Below are 19,230 nucleotides of genomic sequence, written 5' to 3'. Positions count from 1 at the left end.
CCGGCCAAAATATTAAAACAATTAGACCCTCTCACTCATCCCCCCATCATTAAATTACTCAACGCTTCTCTGAGCGAGGCCCATGTCCCACAACCTTGGAAACACGCCATGGTTGTACCGTTATTAAAAAAACAGGGTGCAGATCCTTCAAATCCTGCTAATTTTCGCCCTATATCTTTGTTGCCAATTTTCTCAAAGATATTGGAGAGACATATAAATTCTCAGCTCTCCAAACTGGTTGAAAACACTGGATTTCTCCATCCTTCTCAGTCGGGCTTTCGGCCTAGGCACTCAACCGAGACAGCCCTCCTGGGGGTGACAGAGAGTCTTAGGCACGGTGTCGATCAGGGAAACACCATGGCGCTCATCCTGCTGGATTTGAGCGCAGCTTTCGACACCGTGTCACATTCCATCCTCATTGACTCTCTGAAATCTCTAGGTGTGGCAGGCCAGGCCTTGGCCTGGCTGGCGTCTTTCCTTAGTGACCGAAGCTTCCAAGTGTTTTCTTCTAAAGCTGCCTCCGCCATTTGTCCTTCCACCCGTGGCGTCCCTCAGGGCTCAATTCTTAGCCCTTTATTATTTAATATTTATGTTAAACCCTTGGCAACCATAGTCGAACAAGCTGGGCTAACCCTGTTTTCCTACGCAGATGACACCCAGATTGTCTTCTCCTTGTCAGGGAGAGACGTAAACAACATCTCCGCACTCAAGTCGGGCCTCACTCTTGTGGCCGACTGGATGCGGAGAAATTGTCTCAAGCTGAATGGGGAGAAGACCGAGGTGGTCATTCTGGGACAGAACAAACATCTTTGGGGTCCTCGCCATTGGCCCATCGAACTGGGAAATGCGCCTACACCATCTACGGCAGTTCGCAACCTGGGCGTCATTACTGACGACAGGCTAACTATGAGACAACAGGCTACTAAGGTCTCAGCCATCTGCTTTTCAACCTTGCGATGGCTTCACAAGATTTTGTGGATGCTCCCCCTCTCCTCTCGCAGAACTGTAGTCCAGGCACTTGTAACATCACGCCTGGACTATGGCAACATTCTCTATTTGGGCGCAGATAAAGCTACTATACATGTGCTGCAGGTGGTGCAAAATGCGGCCGCGCGCCTGCTAAAGAATGTCCCCAGACGCACCTCAGCCACTGCCGCTTTGCGTGACCTCCATTGGTTGAGCATCCCAGAACGCGTTAAATTCAAGGCACTCTGCTATATGTTCAAGGCTAAGCAGGGTAGCGCCCCAGTATATGTTCAGGGGCTGGTAAAACCCTATAGACCCCTGCGCTCATTAAGGTCATCGGACATTGGCAATTTCACAGTACCAAGATGGAAGCTGGCAAAAATGGGAGGCCGCTCCTTTTCCACTCTTGGTCCTAAATACTGGAACTCCCTCCCATTGGCATTAAAATCTGAGACCAACTTACTCCGCTTCCGTAAGGCTTTGAAGACCCTGCTCTTTACTAAGCGTGACCAATAGTCGGCAGAGGCCTTAAGTCAAGGTGACATTCTCTTTTCTTCTACAGTCTATCCCTGGCGCCGGGAAACCCATTGTGGGTAGCTGTGCGCGGTACAAGCTTAAATAAATAAATAAATAAAATAAATAAATTATCCGGTTACGTTTGTAGAAGTTTGTAACAATGAATTTGAATGCCTCATAAGTCCCTGTAAGTGAGTGTTCAGTGATTGACTTCACCATTAGCCCCAGAACATAAAGTGAACGTACAGCGATGTTATGCCTGCAGACTTATAACAGAAGTGATTCCTCATTGGCTTTATGCATGGCTGCCCACAGAACAAAAAGGAAAGGTGGCGGCGTGCATCACAGGCTCACAACGGAAAGTGAAACCAGTGACTGTACGACTTCATACTGAGAAAAAGGGGAAAGGTCTTGTGTGCACCATTTGCCTCAGACCAGTTTATGGAGGGTTAGTGAGTGTCGGTGTTCCTTCAGTAGCAAAACAGGAATTAATAGGTCAGTGTGGTGTGTGCACAGTGGACAATGTACAGGAAGGGAAAATGACGTTGTTGTGGCTCCTGTACTTTCCTATTTTGTATAGTGTACAAACTGCACCATTAAGAAATTCGATTTACATGTGACAATTGAACATGATGCAGGAAGTGAGCCACCACTAATGCATTCTGGGAGACTATGTAATGGCCTAATATGCAAGACTTTTCAATGCAGGACACACACTAGCACACTATATATGCCAATGTGTGTTCCATCATTATTACTGCCTCCCTCCCACATTTCCCATCATCCTTTTTTGCTGACACATCTATTTTCTGATGATCCCTTTGAAGGAGCTGGTTTTTGTTTTTGTCTGTTTTTCTGCAGCGGGTAGATCGCGGCCTAAGATGTTGTCATGGGCTTCCGCGGTCTGATTTGTTTTTCTTTTTACAGCTGGTGTCCCCCGTGCCCCAGCTCTTTTCTAAGGTCTGGGGTTAGCCAAGGCCTTTCGCTTTTATTAAAATTATATGTATAACATACTTACATAACGAATAATTCTGTCACATCTCTTCATCCATTGGCAGGGCCACTGGAATTAAGCGGCGGGGAAGGCCACATTATGCTGCAGGGTTGAGTAAAATATGCGGCAAGAAAAGGCAAATAATGCAGCATAATGCAGCACATTATGTGATAGTATTACTTCATTATTTTGCCATTTTTAGGTCGAGCCTAGCGCAACGCACATGCGCTGCTCTATCGGAGGCTTCTTGTAAGCACTCTAAACTTCTGCGTGTGGGTCTGACTCCTCCCACACATTGGATTGGCCTTTGCGTGTGTCTTTCAATAATGAAAGCACGCAAATGGCCAAAGGCGGGTGCATGTCCCACCTCCTTTCCAATGTTCACTCCCACGGCGTTTTGCACTCGGGAGCGAGCAGCGGCGCACAGGGTGGCTGCTACATTCCTCGTGGGTCAGGTTACACACAACGAGCCGTGCTTTCGCTTGTTATTTAAATGTATGCTGCTGTGTTTCCACAGACTGCGTCTTTACTATTCTTTTCTTTACAGTGTCATCACCAGTATTGTACAATATGCAGAACACAACCCTTCATAGCAGCGCCTTAAAAATTGAAGCACCTTAGAGTGCAACGTGTGCTAAACAACAAAAAAAGTTCATGTTCATTTAAAAAATAACATTTAAAGCTCTTATTTTACCAGTCACTGCACTAATAGCAACTACCGAAGAGCTTATAATCTTTTCACAGTTAATTGACAATGGTAAAAAAAACATTGTGTTGCATTAAGTGTAAAATGAAAACAGTGGATACGCAAAGTTTGCAACGTCAATCACAAATTTCCCCAAGTACAACTCTTGCTGATTTTGAAACTAGGCTGCATTTCCCAGCCTCACATGCCCACAGTTGTCTGCATTAAATGAATTAGGAAATACGTTTCATTAAGGCAAAAAATTAGAAAAGTTAAAGCCCAAGGCTTGCAGTGTTTCGATTCCACCCCGTGCTGTTCCACACATTTCCCAGGCACCGTTTGCCATTCTCTGCACTGCACGCAGTTTCCATGGAGTGATTAATTGTATGAGCTACAGGTCCCGGTCCCCCAGTTATCTCTCCTCGCAGCGGGGTAGCAGCTCATTACTAATCTTTTATGTTTAGCTGGGTCATCTGGTGTTCAAAACTTCCGCTCAGAAAGGGGAGACAAATTTCAAAACAAGAAATTGCAATGCAATAGGTTTCGCATTCACGCGAGTTTAAGGTATTAGCATTGTAAATGACAATGCCTTTTATGCCTTTTATTTATGTTTTGGGTTTTAAAACATAAATAAAACACATTGTCAATTACAATACTAATAGCTTAAACTCGCGTGAATGCGAGACCTATTGCATTGCAAATGCTTGTTAAACTGGTTGACACTGTCTGGGCATTGGTTGCGCCTCATTAGGCCCAGTTTAACTCCAAAATATAGCAATAAGCAACAGAAAGGTGACCAGTCACGCTTTGTAAAGGGCCTTCCACTGCAATATACGTGTTGCTACATTTTAAGTAACTTTTGAATCGTTTGAGCTAGAAACACTTTTTTGGTTAAAATCTGAAGATTATGCTGCAAATGATAGACTATGTGGCAAATCTATAATCTATAATCATGCAAAAAAGCTGCAGCCGCACAATTACATAATTTCAGTGGCCCTGTCCATTAGTCTGTTCTTGTGGCATTTACATTTTGTTTATGCCCACTACAGCATACAGCATGGGGCAATGGCTCAGCCTACGTCAGCCAATGGCTAACTTCAATTTGAATGACTGTATTTAGCCCTCTCACAAAGAGCAAATCAGCACATAAATTAGTATTTCCTTTCAATGCCGGTATTTTTGGTTTTATTTTAGTGTTGCCTTTGGTTGTAGAGACTGATGTGATAGCAGGAAGCTTTCTATCAGATGAGCACAAAGCACATTCCAGATTTTTCAGGTCATGTCTCCTTCAAACGCAGTTGTAAATTCCTTTTGAAATGGCCTTTATTTGATTGCTGCTTTTTCACCTCTTAACAGCAGTTCATATGAACTCTCAATATAAACTTACGTGGATGCTCTATCGATGCAACCATGTTTCCTTCCTTCCTTCGGTTTATTTCTTCATTTCCTTTCTCTCCTTCTTACTTTCATGCCTTTTTTCTAATTGTCTACCTCTTTCTATTTTCTTGCCCTTTTTCTTCTTTCCTTTCTTGCTTTCCTAATTTTTCTTTCTTTTATTCTCCTTTCTTTCTTTCTTGCCCTCCTCATTCTTTGTTCCTTCTTTCTTTCATTCTTTCTTTTTTCCTTTCCTCTTTCTTTCGTTTTTCTTTCTCTCTTGCCCTTCTAATTCCTTCTTTCCTCTTTTCTTTCTTTCCCTTTCTTTCCCTTTTGCATTCCTTTCATTTTTCTTACTTTCTTCTGTGCCTTTCTCTTTCATTTGTTCTTTCCTGCCTTCCTCTTTCTTTTGTTCATTCTTGTTAGTTTTTTCTTTCTTTCTTTCTTTCGTTCATTCTTTCTTGTCTTCTTTCCCAAGGGTAAGAGGCTGTAAGCCAATACCAGACCGATTGGCTTTTTAAAGACTGTGTTAGCCTTTTCATTTTACTAAAATTCGGATTATGACAGTTATCTATGGGGGCGGGGGGGTTTCAGCAAGATTTCATCAAGCACATTCTTCTTCCACCTCTCCAACATCTCCTATCGGCCACTGGCTGACTTAACCATGAGTTAGGGACTGCTGCCCCTTTCACAAGGAGCACATAAACACACAAAGTAGTTCCCTGCAGTGCAAGGCAATGTGTGCTTTTTAAAAAAAATCAAAACACCATGTTTTGCCTTTAGCCATTGTTTTTTTGTTTTCAGATTGAGGAGGGATCGGCAGCTTCCCAAGCAATAAAGTTTTGGAAAAACCATGACAACACAAAACAAGAATTGTCAAAAAGCTGGCTGTCAACCCAACCAATCTTTGCCAGTGTTTGTTTTATTTACGGAGTGGCCCCCGCATACATCCATTCCCTACCTGTGGTGAAACCATATCCCAGCGCCAAGGCTTTGCTCACACTGACATTTTGCAGCCAGATACTGCTGTGTAGTTTTTGTAGTTGTTGCAGTGTCGCCCTAAGTTGGCATGGTATGCCCAGACGTGGGTCCCTTGCTCACTTTGCCACTGGATTCAAGCTAGCCTCGCTGATGAGGGGTGTTACCCCGAAACCGGTCCTAGGACACTTGTTTACGGTTCAGGGAAGACCTGGCTTGGAAATTCGGACTGGACTGTTCCCATGAGGCACAGGGTCAAGACTGATTTGCACATAGCTGGGTCTGAACTGAGGTGGCGAAGTGAGCTAAAGAATGATGATGGATTCAACCCAGATCTGTAACTGGGGGTGCGTGTCTGAAAAGTTTCGGAGCTCCGTCCATCATCTCATTGTGTTTGCTTCGTTCGCCCATTGTTGCAGTGCAGGCAACAAAATATCAGGCGCAGCTGCCTACGTTCCATAAAGGCTGCACACCGGAAATTAGGGAGCTACTAATTTCCTTGATGGTCTTGTTTCAATGGAAACCTACCTGTAGGATGGTCAGCGAACAACAAGAGAAACTGAGGGAATTTCGGAGTGGCCTGTGACACCAAAAGCTGCGTTGGACTGGTTGGGGACAGTTGTTCGGACATGTTACTGAATGTTTGCTATAACTCTACAAGTCATTCTTGTGGTACTGACTTCTCACAAATTCTACCACTTTCCCTATAGATAATGTAGCCAAGTTACTGTGGTGGGGACAAGTCTCTCACCACCACGATAAACCAACTTCTAATAAGGCAAGCACTGTCTTCTTCAGGTAAACAACAATGTCTGCCTTCCGGTAGGTTCTGGCCGGATCTAGCATGCCAAGTATGAAAACAGTACAGAAACAACACTAAATCACTCAGTAAAGCACCCAAACAAATTTAGGAAAATTAAAAAATATTTTATAATTTAAATAAGACCAAAACTACAAAAACTGGAGCAGTCACTTAAAAGACAAGGAATTTCAAAGTTCCGCTCCCCACTTCTTCGTTCTGCATGGACTGTCAGCTTAAGCTCTGGTGCATTACTGACACGTGGCCAGTGGAGGTTTCCTCCCATTCCAGAAGCACAGCATGACTCCCACCGAAAGACTGCCTTCGGTGAGTTCAATCAGCCAAGTTAAAAGGGTTGCTCTGTTCTCTCTCTCTCCTACACATTCTGTGTGCTAGAAAAACTCTACAATTGGTGAAGATTACAGGTGAATTCCCTTTCGAAGGGTACATATCTTCTAATCTTCTACATGTCTCCGCTGGGCAGAGACACTGGGACATATTTACAAGCACCTATTGACACAGGAACATCACTTTATTACAAGGCGGCATTAAGGCCCCCTTGCAAGCTACACTAAGGGGCCAATTCTGATGTCGTTAGGAAGGGCTTCGAATCAGATTCAGGTTTGCCGAATCCAACTTGGAGCCCTTGTATCCAACCGAATTGTATACACTTCCGAACGACCAAGTACGATGCCTGGAAACCTGTAGGACTGACCGAATCGGTTCTGAAAGGCATTCAGACAGGTCATGTCTTTCGGAGCCGAATCGTACAGCTCTATGGACTCAGTTTTCCGAGCGAGCGAGTACACGGAGCCAAAGATAGGCCGATTTTGTGACTGCGGCTGAGAAACTATACACAGTGCAATTCAATTCAATTCAAAAAGTCTTTATTTATCGATATTTCATCATAAAAAGACAGTTTACAGAATAAAAAGAAATATAAACAGAATATTTTATCTTTAAAAATTACTGCAACATAATACAAAATGTTAAAATCTCAAAGAACCAGAGAACCATAATTTTATGGCCTCCTCAATCTAATAAGCCACACCCAAGCTAAAAACTTGGCAACTGCAACTACAATATATTCACTAGTATCGAAGCGCAGGAAATCTAGTGCTACTGACCCTTGCCTTGTTCCCAGGGTACGACAGATGGGTTTGAGCCATATAGCCCGAGGGGCTGCATAAGCAGGGCAGACAAAAAAGATATGGCCCACGGAGTCGACACAACCGGAACACCAGTTGCAAGAATCAGACGTAACACCCTTCCATTTTTTGGTGAATGAATTTGTTGGTAATGTACCGACTCTAAACTGGTGGTAAAGTTTTCTATCTCTCGGCCTGGAGATAGTATCCCAGTAGGCTTCAAGAAATGGTGTATTCTTTTGTTCGAAAAACCTACCAGTCAAAGAGTCGGTTGAAACGGAGGGCAATTGTTTTTGCAGTACCATTGACCAGTATAGATCTTTGAAGTCTTTTTTTGAGGGAAATGAGTTATTGGCCGGGTCTGACCACAAAGTACTTAAACCCATGGAATCCAAGAGTTGTTTAACCTGTCTGAACCAGGGAATGTTACCGGCTCCCATAATAGAACGGACATCAAGAAAGGCTTTCGCATAGGGACCAAGTTCGGGCACAGTCCAAAGTCGCCTCCAAAAGGCCAATGGCTTAAACCTAGCGATGTCATCAAAAGAATGGGAGCCAAGATCCAGCAGTAACGGTTTCAATGGGGTGGAACTAGGAAGACCCGTGAGCATTCTAAAGAATTTGTTTTGCGCTTTAACCAGGGGAGAGAGATTGGAGAAACCCCAAAGTTCAGCTCCATAAAGGATCGCTGAGTTAATCCTAACGTTAAGAATTTTCATGGGGGACCGATTATTTTCGACTGGGATTTCTTTTGTTCTTTGGCGAGACATCCAGAAAGCTGGGCAAATTTAAGAGTGAGGACGTCAATCTGCGGCCTCCAGTCCAACTTGTTTTCAAATACTACCCCCAAATAGGTCATAACGTTAGTTCTCTCAAGCAAATCATTATTCATAAAAACTTGACCTGTCACACATTTCCCTTTGTTGAATACCATGTATTTCGTTTTAGACACGTTCACCGACAAATCAAAATCGCTGCAAAATTTAGAGAAAACATTCAATGCCGACTGTAACCCTGAGAGTGTCTGAGAAAGGAGTAGGGTGTCATCGGCAAACATGAGGAGTGGAAGTTTGCTACCCCCCAGCGTGGGTGCGTCAGTGGAAGTAGATGAAAAGTACTGGACCACTCTATTGATAAACAATAGAAACAACGTGGGCGCAAGGACGCACCCTTGCCTGACACCCCGGTTAACCCTGAATCTTTTAGTGATCTGGCCCTGTTTCCCCCAACGAACTTGGGCGAAGTTGTTATCGTACAGCCTAATGATAATGCTCAACAGGTCCCCCGGAATCCCTAGCTCCTCCAGAGCATCCCATAACTTGGTCCTATTGACCAAGTCAAATGCTGACCTAAGATCGATAAAGGCAGCATATAAGGTACCACCACATAAATAAACCGTTTTCCAGACAATCAGTTGGAATTTGAATGCCTGGTCGATGGTGCTGGTGCAGGATCTAAAACCGGCCTGGAGTGGAGAGATGATATCCTCCTGTTCTATCCAAGCCTGGATTCTAGCCAGGGTCATCCTAGCAATGATCTTCTGAACAGAGTCAATAAGGCTGATCGGGCGATAGTTCCCCGGACAGGAACGATCGCCCTTCTTAAAAATGGGAAGGATCTCTGCACCCCTCCAGGAATCAGGGATAGCAGCGCCTCTAGCTATAGCGTTAGCGAGGTGTGCAATATATGGTATCCAGTTATCAAGGTCAAACTTGAAAAGGTCCGCGGGGACACAATCGATTCCCGGGGCCTTGCCACTAGGCACCTTTCTCAGGGCCGCTGCAACCTCAGCGCAGTCAAAATTAAATGTAGAAGTGATTGTCAAGTCCCTGCTTACTGTGTGGGCAGACCCCTCAACCAAGCCTCCATCCGAAAACTGGGACTCAAAATGCGAGACCCAGTTGTCCGGAGAAACATGGTTGCTGGGAATCTGAGTATCAGAACAATTGCCCCACTTAACAATATGCCAAAACTGGGATAGATTCCTATTTTTGCTAGCAGCCAAAAGATCGTTCCAGTGGTCATTATCCCACTCTCGTTTGGCTAATATTTTAGCCTTGGAGTAGTCTTTTCTAGTTTGTTTAATAACCGCCCGATCTTTAGTGATGATAGCATGTTTCAATTTATTGTATGAAATTCGACATGCTTTATTATACCAAGACTTTGATTTTTGAGTAACGGTTGTATAACCCTTACATGGTTTAGAAAAAATAGACTTGAGATCTAAAAATAATTGGTCGTGAACTAGGGTGGCCTCAGAATGTGTGGCTTCTGTGCTCAGTAGATGCTGTAAATCCACACGAGCACGAGAAACCTTCTGGCTAATCTCTGACAGTAGTGCACTATCTATGGCAACCTTATCCCAACGAACTCGCCGTTGATTATTAGTTAATAAAGTTTCGGCAGTCGCTATTACAGAAGGTTTATTTCTGGGTGCTGGACATAGTAGTAGACTCAAGACCAGGGGGTTATGGTCACTCTCGGGTCGGTCTAGGACCACCATGTCAAATACCATGGGCCAATGCTCCACCTTAATTAGGGCATAGTCGATTCGACTCTTGCTGCGTCTACCATCAGAGAATGTCGGCCTACCAACTTTATCTGATGGGGTTCGACCGTTGGCAGCTCTATAGCCCCGCTCCATACATAGGCTCATCCACTGGGTTGCGGATTCGGTCCACCTCTTAATTGGGGGAAGATCCAGGGGTGGGATGTTAAAAGCCGCGTCCACCTCCCCTGTGAGAGAGTCCGGAGCAATTGGTAATGGCTCGAAACAACAGTTCAAATCGCCCAATATTACAACGTTAGTGCCCGTGTTGACTTTATCCAAAAACCCATCTAGTTGAAGAAATGTATTTGTACCACGGCCTCCCGGAAGACCCCTGTTATAAATATTTATAATCAGGATTTCAGGAAGATCTTTGCGGGCTAGTGCAATAATCAGTAGGTCAAGGCTATCTATGGCCAATTCCCTAGGGTTATACCCGAGGGTTTGCTTAACCCAGATGCAAAGGCCGCCAGAAGGGCGACCTTTTGATCCACGTACTGCCCCTTTAAAAAAGTTTAGATATCCAGGGAGATAAATTGGATCCACAGCCCAAGTTTCCTGGAATACCAGGATATCGTGCATGTTTACCCAGGTTGACCAGTCTTCAAGAGTTATTTTACTACAGAGGCCAGCAACGTTCCATGAGACCAAAGACAGGGGAGGAGAACCGGTAGTGACAGAAATCAAGGGAGTGGGGGGAGCACCTGATATAACCGGATGTGTGCTGGTATGATCACAACCATTAATCTTGCTCTCAGGTGTACCAGGGTCACTAGTAGTTAAATGTGGCCCAATAGATGATACCCGGGAGGGATTGGGGGATAACATGGCCGGGACCAGGGGCACCCTCCTTGATTCAACCCTCCCCTCTAGTCCCATATTAACGAGTCCTGAACTTGCATTAGACACACTGTTCCCGATCATTGGGGTTGGGGGTAGTCAATCAACACCATCTAGGGTATGCAGCGGGGCGAAAGAGTTAAACAGTGGAAGATGGAAGTCAAATCCTGCGTGACAATAGGAGGTCTTGTTGACCCTTTCCCATGGGGCAAATACATCGCGGGAAAAAACTTGAGAGTCTGATGAATAAAAATGGGACATATCCAAGGTGGGTATTCCAGTAGCTCTCAGGTCGTTCGGATAGGAACAAATATGACTCACTACCCTGGGGTCCCGAAAATTAATGATCACACAGTCTCCCTCCACTTTCTTGGCTCTATTGCCCAGCCAACCTACCCTGCGAACAGTCATAACCTCTGCACTGAGTCTTGGAGGTAGTGGCCTGTTGCTATTTAGCCAATGTATGACTTTATTCTTCAACTCAATATGGGTCTCGGGTTTGGCCTGAGTGAGCCGAGGCACACCAACCATTATAACAGTGTACGGCCTCGACTCAGGAGGAAGATTTATACATGGTAATTTATTGGTTTGATCTACCCTCTCTATACTAGACTTCCCAGCAGGGGGGACGTTCATAGTAATGGTTGTACCATTGTTGATAATGCGTCCTGGAACAGTCGGAGTATCTGCACAGGCAGGGAGTCCGGATCCTTCAGTAATGGGGGGATTACAAACGTGAGAGTTCTCTGGAACTCTACCTCTATGAGTGTGTCCATTAGAAACAGACCTAATACTGTCAGCAATTGCAGGAATAGTGGGCGTCTTAGGCCCAATAGATGTACACAGTGCATTTACAAGCACCTAGAAGCACTGATATGATGAGCCTTTCAACCTAGCTTCACGTTTTATGGTTTAAATGTTTTATTAATATTTCACCTGCAACAAATAAGATTACATGCGGAGATGCTCACAAGGCACCGCAACAGTGTACCCCAACAGTAGCCCTATGAAGGTGCCATCCGAGCCGCTTGTGGGAAAAAATCCCTCCCAACACCAGAACAACAATAACACCCCGCTCCCACCTTTCCCTGCCGGGATTGTGTAAGTGCTTGTGTTTATGCTGCAGCTGTTTGTAGAGATCGGAGATGAGAGTTTTGTCGGAGGTGCGTGTGATGAGCCATCGCTCATACTGGGAGAGGCGTCTATTGGCCTTCGCGCAGACCTGCGGTTGGAGCGCCCAGTGTCTCACCTGCAAATACCGCAGCCTCTCCGTCTCTGGCAGCCCTAAGTCCTCCCGCAGTTAAGCGAACGAGCTCACCCCCTCCGCTCCGTAGATGTGACACAGAGACCGGCAACCCGCCGCCCTCCAGCCCGCGAAGGCGGCGTCATCCAACCAAGGATTAAAATCAGGGTTGCCAGTCAGCGGCGTGAGTGGGGACGGGAAAGTCGTGAGGTCATGAGTGAGGTTGGTGGCGTCCCACACCTCTAGGGGAACGCGCGTAATATAGGAGGCGTACAAATTGGGAGGCCTATGAGACTTGCGCAGGAAAGGAATCCCCTGCAGGGGCCTCGCTGCCACTGCCTGATCTTGAAACAGCCAGTGCTTCTCGGATTCCCATCTACTCCATTCCACTAAATAGCGCAGCTTGGTTGGCTGAAAATAAAGCTTGAGATCGGGAACCCCGAGGCCCCCGGACTTCGGTGCCAAAGACATCAATGCTCGGCGCATTCGCGGCCTCCGGCCGTTCCAGGTAAACCTGGCCAGGTCGGCCTGCATTTTCGAGATCCACCCGACAGGTGGTCTGAGAGGGATGGTGCGAAAAATATAAAGAATTTGCGGGAGAATGGTAATCTTGACCGCCGCAACCCTGCCCAGCCAGGAAAGAGGGTAGTGCCGCCACCTACAAAGTTCCCGTCTGATTCTGCCGCGAAGCGAAGAAGAATTAGCGGGAACCACTTGAGGGAGGGAGGGTGCTAACTGAATCCCAAGATACGGAATAGTGTCCTTCGCCCAGCGAATGGGGAGCAGAGCCTGTAGCAACTCCCGAGTGGAGTCGGACAACGACAGGTCCAGGGCCAGGGATTTCTCAGCATTTACCTTAAACCGGGCCGCCCGCTCGAAGGCATCCAGGCCCGACCAGCAGACCGGGAGTGTAGACGCCGGTTCTGCCAACTAAATCAACACATCATCTGCGTAGAGGCTAATCGTATGGACAAAGCCCCCAAACTTTATGCCCCGTACCCCCTGGTCCTGTCGCAGCCGCTGTGCTAGAGGCTCCATATAAAGGGCAAAGAGGAGGGGGGACAGCGGACACCCCTGTCTTGTGCCCCGCTCAATATGGAAGCGAGACGAGGTGTGACCATTCACCCGAACAGTAGCTGTGGGGAACCGATAACAATTGAGTATGGGCGTGCGGAAGCGATCGGCCAACCCCGCCCTCTCCAGCACCCGCTCCAGGAATGGCCAGTGGATACGGTCAAACGCCTTTTCGGCGTCTATGGCCAACATCATAAATTCCCCCGGGACCCGCGTAGCCCTCTCAATAAGATGCAATATCCGTTTCGTATTATCCGACGTTTGGCGCTCAGGTATAAAGCCCGCCTGGTTAGGATCAATGAGGCATGGCATATGGGGGCCTAACCGAGTCGCCAAGATCCCAGTGTATAATTTAAAATCGATGTTGAGGAGAGATATCGGGCGATAAGCACCACAGCGGGAGCCGTCCTTTCCAGGTTTGGGAATGACCGCAATGGAGGCTTCCAGGAGGTCACTCGGGATCGCTCCCGGAACGGCAAAGGAGTTGAACAATCGAGTAAGAATCGGGGCAAGCACCGAGCAGAATTTCTTATAGAAGACCGCGGAAAAGCCGTCTGGGCCGGGGGCTTTCCCCAGCTTGAGACGGGATATGGCAGTTATGACCTACTCCTTTTGAATGGCTCTGTCTAGGTGCTCGGCTTGTGCCGCTGTTAGTACCGGCAAAGTGACTGAGTCTAGGAACGCCTCCCCTTCAGAGTGTTCTAGAGAAGCTCCCTTTTATAGTGCGGAGTAAAACTCCCGGAATGTCTCAGAAATGGCCACATCGTCAGTAACGGACGTGCCATCCTCCCGCGTGATCGTCTTGACACCCTGACGCTGGCGGACCTCTCTCAATTTATGCGCTAGAAGGCATCCACACCTGTCTCCCCCCGCGTAATAGGCATGTCGCAGCCTCAGAGCCGCATATTCCGCCCGGTCCGGATCAAGTGCCGCTAACTGTTGCCGAGCGGTTTTAAGTTGCCGCCACACTCTCGGGGCTCCCGTCCGCTGGTGTACCCGTTCCAACTCGCGGACCTGTTGCGTGAGTTCCTCCCGTTTGCCCTCTCGCTCCCTATTGTCTGCCGCTGCAATTGAGATTAACTCCCCCCTGAGAACCGCTTTCATAGCCGCCCACTGTGTAGCGAGCGAGGTGTCCTGGTTAGCGTTGTGTTTAAGATAATCGTGTATGGAGTGTTGTATGCGTTTAACCACCTCCTCGCGATGCAGAAGGGTGTCCCGTAGGCACCACATTCTGACCGGCCGCGACAGGGGTGGAAGGGCAAGGGTCACCAAAACCGGGGCATGGTCCGACAAGGAAGCCACCCCAATGTCGACCGAGGTCGTGAGCGCGCGGATCGGGTTTGTCACTAAAAAATAATCCAGTCTAGCATAAGTCTTGTGTGCATTGGAATAGAAGGAGTATTCCCTGTCCCTAGGGTGCAGGCAGCACCAAAGATCGCACAAACCCAGGTCCTGCAGTCGCCCCCTCCCCCCCGCCGAAAGTGCCCCCACCTGGTGAGTGCGCTGAGCGGATCTGTCTTGAACATTATCAAAGACTAGATTGAGGTCGCCGCCTACGATGATGTAGCTGTAGCTTCGGTGATAGCGGAATGTAAGAACTTCTCCCGGCCTTCATTTGGGGCGTACAGGGAACTAATGGTGAATGCCGTTCCCCCCAGTGCCATGCGATACGTCAGTAGCCGCCCTTTGATCTCAGCAACCTTATGTAAGACCTACCCCCGAAACCTCTGGGCCACCAGGATCGCCACCCCCACTGCCTTCGTTGGCCCTGAAGAAAATAACTGGGTGGGGAACTTCCGAGATCTTAGTCGGTGAAAATCGCGCGGTAGGAGGTGTGTCTCCTGTAGGAGACAGAGATCGGCTTGTGAATTCTCCAGGCATGATAGGACCGCCCTACGTTTCACTGGGTTGTTAAGACCCCGCACGTTGAGGGTCAAAATCCTAAGTGTGTTGGGAGGCATGACGTGCAGCGGACCAAGAATCTTGCATTAGAGGGAGGACAGTCAGCGGAACCCCAGGTTGCATGGTGCACGAAGGGATCGAGAAAGCACTGCCACAGAAGGGCCCGCGAATCCCAAGGGGGCGGTGGACGCGAAGCACGAAAATCCCTCCCCACCCTTCCCCAAAAAACCCCCCTAAACTAAAGAACTTGCGACCATCACAGTCGAGAACATGTAGTCCATCACTCGCCGGTGATCGGTGAAAAGTCATCGGGTAATCCACCATTAGTGAAGGGAAGCCCTCCTCCCACCAAGGATCCCTGCTGTAGAGACGGAACCCCCCAACACAACATAGCGTTCAAGTTCAATCAAGGGCCGGACCAGAGAGTTCCGCGGAGACTGTTTCCAGCGCAGATTGCTGGCCCCTCGTGATCTCCGCTGCCGGTGGCTTTTTGAGACGGCATTTGCAACCTTGCTGCCTCCAACGAGGCCCTGCGTCGTCTGGACCAGTCCTGTGCTCCCCCTCCCCCACCGGGAGCTCCACTCCTAACAACTTGCCAGCCTCCGTCAGAGAGCGTAACTGGTAGAGTTTGTCATCTTTACGGAACACCAAGCGAAAGGGGTGACCCCAGCTGTAAGGTATGTTGAGTTGCTGTAAATGGGAAGTGACTGGCCGGAAGAGGCGACGTTTCTGCAGCGTGAGAGCAGAGAAGTCCTGATAAAGCACCGGCTTGTGGTCCCGGAACTGAAGGGGGTGCGACCGACGGGCTTTTTGCAAAATGAGTTCCTTGGTGCAGTAGTCCTGCACACATACGAGGATGTCCGATGGGGGAGCCGCCGCCGCTCTGGGAGGGCCCACTCTGTGCGCCCGGTCAATACACAGGGCCGTGTCCGGGGGGGCGCTCCAGGATGTGATTAAAGAGTTCTCTCGCATAGAGAAAAAGATCTTTTGAGGTGTCAGCCAGTGGAACCCCCTGATTGGGAGCGACGGGAGCGATTTTCCAAGTCTTCCAGATGAGTCTGGAGGTCCAACTGCTGATCATGAAGTCTAATAATCTCTTGTTGGAGCGTCGCTACTTCTTCGTCTCTCCCATCACTCTTAACCTCTCAATCCGCAACTCTTTCCCCTATGCCATCCACGTTGCGGCGGACCTCTTTAAGTTCGGACGTGAACTCACGCTTCAGCGTGTGGATGTCATCCCGCAGCGCGGAAAACATCGACTCCAGGAACGCCTTGGTGATAGGTTCGGCGTCCCCGGTCTCCGGCGAGCCCCGACTCGCGGCGTCCCCCTCCATACCGGAAACCGGCCGTCCAGCTGCCGGCTTAGTGAACAGGTCCTTGAGGGTCTTGTCCTCCCGCTTTCTGGGATGGGACATGGCGCCCCCCCCCCGGCCCGACGATCTGCGTGCCGAAAACCGGCCTCTTTCCACCAACTCGCAGCCGAAGGGTAGAGCTCTATGGGAGCATGCCGTGGGAGGCGCAAAACCCACGTATCGCCGACGGCCTAGCAGACGCCCTCCAGTAGGCCACTCATCCCTGATATCCGCTACCTTCGTGCCGTCCCACTCAAGTTGACCGCCCGGCCTCCCGCAGGCAGGCCCGCCTGCTCCTCCTGCGATAGTGCGGCCGATCAGGGCTGCGTCACTCCTCTATCCCGGCAGGCCGACATCCATGCCCCACCGATGGCGAGCACCTCAACCGTCGCCACCACCTCTGGTCGTGTTCCGCTCCAGGCGGTCTACCTGCCGCCCAATCTCGCTGCTGGTATTCAGGCCCCAAACCGCAGAAGCTGTCCAACGCCTCACACAGACCCACTCCGGCAGGCGGGAAGGGAAACGCACCCCGTCGACCTTCGTAACTGTCGTCCTGGCTCCAGAGATGGCAGGGCTCTGCTGACTCCAACCCTACTCCCCACCTGCATGCTCACCACCCCGGCCGCTCACCGCAGTTCACTCAGCTCAGGCCATCCTGCCTCCAGACCAGGCACCGGTCGGTCTCCAAAGGCGGCGGAGGGAGGGGAAGGGAGTGCACCCCTCGCGGCCAACGCCGCTCCACCAGCACAACGGGTCGCCTCGTGTCGTGGCTCCCCTCTGGGGCCGCCTCCGCTCTTCAGCTGCGCACCCCGGCTCTCCAGGCACTGGACCGCTCCCCCGGTCTCGCTGACGGCCCTGCGGCCCCGCCGGGCCAATCTCAGCGCAGAGCGCTGCGCCGTCTGGTGCACCCGCCTCACTCAAGGCTGCCCCTCCGCTCACAGCAGCTCCGTCGCGGTCACAATGGCAGGGGGGGGGGGAGGGAAGGCACCCCCGCGCCCAGCGCCGCTCCTCCAACACGATGGGTCGCCCCACGTCGTGGCTCTCCTCCGGGGGCCGCCTCCGCTCTATGCCTGGGCCCTCGCTTCAGCTGCACACCCCGGCCCTCCAGGCATTGGACCGCTCTTCAGAGGTCTCGTTGCCGGCCCAAGGCCCCGTCGAGCCAGTCTCAGCGCAAAGCGCTACGCCATCCGGTGCACCCGCCTCACGCAGGGCTCCCCCTCCGCTCTCAGCAGCTCCGTCGTGGACACAATGGCGGGGGGAAGGGGAAGGGACGGCACCCCTCGCGCCCAGCGCCGCTCCTCCAGCACGATGGGTCGTCTTGGGTCGTGGCTCTCCTCTGGGGCCGCCTCCGCTTTATGCCTGGGCCCTCGCTTCAGCTGCGCACCCCGGCCCTCCAGGCATTGGACCGCTCTTCAGGTCTCGTTGCCGGCCCTGAGGCCCCGCCAAGCCAGTCTCAGCGCAAAGCGCTACGCCGTCCGGTGCACCCGCCTCACTCAGGGCTCCCCCTCCGCTCTCAGCAGCTCCGTCGTGGTCACAGCCCCCGAGGATCGCCACTCACCGCCGTCGTAGCCTCCGGGTCTCCAGCAGCCGTCTCCCGATCAGCAGGCCGACAACGTCGCGCTGGTCTCGGGCCACTTCAGCGGCCTAATCGCCGCCCTCGCCGATCACCTCCCCGTCTCGGCAGCAGGAAGCGGCGGCTGTCGCTTTCACCACCGCAGTGACCCCCCCCTGGTGCCGGGGCTCAGCAGGCTGCCCTAGGGGTTACCGTCGGTGCTAGTGACGGCCTACAGGCCGGTGCTGCAGGGATCTGTAGCGGGAGCTCTCGAGCAGGACGTCTGCTCACTCCGCCATCTTGACTCCGCCTAGCTTCACGTTTTAAAGGAAACATATGCAATGAGGACCCAGTAAGCGAATTCTTATTCTGCAGAGCCTGAATACCAGCAGAATACAGCACAGAATGATGAGGTGAAGTATACAAAAAATCATATTTTCCCTAAAGACAACATTACTGAGGTAAATGTTTTGCAAGAGTATGAGACTGGAATAGCACTCATTCTTGAGGCTAAGCCGGGCTATGAATGAGAGTCACCCTGATCCATTGTTGTGGGAAATGTTTTAAGCAGTATTGTTGAAACAAATATATAAACCAGCAATCCCAGGCCTCATATTATTTGTGGCTGCACAATATACAGCTCTTAGTTCGAGCTTCTATTCCCTCTGAGCCCTTGCTACTTACCACACGTTATCCAGTCTGGTATATGGGCTGTCGCTGTCCAAGGCCAGTCCATCTTTCAGCCACTGCAGGGTGGGCAGTGCACACTGGCGACTGACTTGCTGTCGAGTTGTGCAGTTCAACGACAGGCGGGCCCCCATTATAGGATCCAAAATCTGCTTGCCCAAGTGGGGGGAGAGGAACTCTGGGGGAACACTGCAGGGGTTGACTGTAGAAATAGAGTGGGTGCAACATGAGAACCAGAAGACGGGGAACACTGTATAACAAGCATTTGCAATGCAATAGGTCTCGCATTTTTGAAAGCTAGAGCTTTTGGTGTTGAAAATAACAATATTTTTCACTTTTGGTTTTCTGTATGCAGTGAAGTGATGATATTTGCATAGCGCTATAGGAAATAGGTTATGAGGAAAGGGAGACAAGAGTAATGTACATGACTACAGGGCTGGAAGGGACCTGTTTCAATGTCCATTGCTTATATCCTTACAAAACGTAAGCAGTATGGCTTAAAAAAAACACGTCCCTGCACACACAGCTGCAGTACACATTTTATAAACTAAAGTAAGGAAAAACGCTGATAA

The 19,230-nt window shown here is 49.6% G+C and overlaps 1 protein-coding gene across 2 annotated transcripts in view; it reads right to left on the bottom strand.

Moving 5' to 3' along the window:
• Window positions 1-19,230, bottom strand: part of SIGIRR (single Ig and TIR domain containing) — a 189,472-nt gene that overhangs the window by 88,593 nt on the left and 81,649 nt on the right. For both annotated transcript variants that reach the window (XM_085644953.1, XM_085644952.1), the window contains exon 3: window positions 18,656-18,860. In XM_085644953.1, coding sequence (XP_085501079.1) covers window positions 18,656-18,860 — 205 coding nt within the window. The remainder of the gene's footprint in view (window positions 1-18,655; window positions 18,861-19,230) is intronic.

This window comes from Triturus cristatus, chromosome 3_1 (assembly GCF_964204655.1).
Source record: "Triturus cristatus chromosome 3_1, aTriCri1.1, whole genome shotgun sequence".
NCBI lineage: Eukaryota > Metazoa > Chordata > Amphibia > Caudata > Salamandridae > Triturus > Triturus cristatus.
The sequence above is the reverse complement of the archived record's forward strand: the minus strand, read 5'-3'. Positions and strand labels throughout refer to the sequence as shown.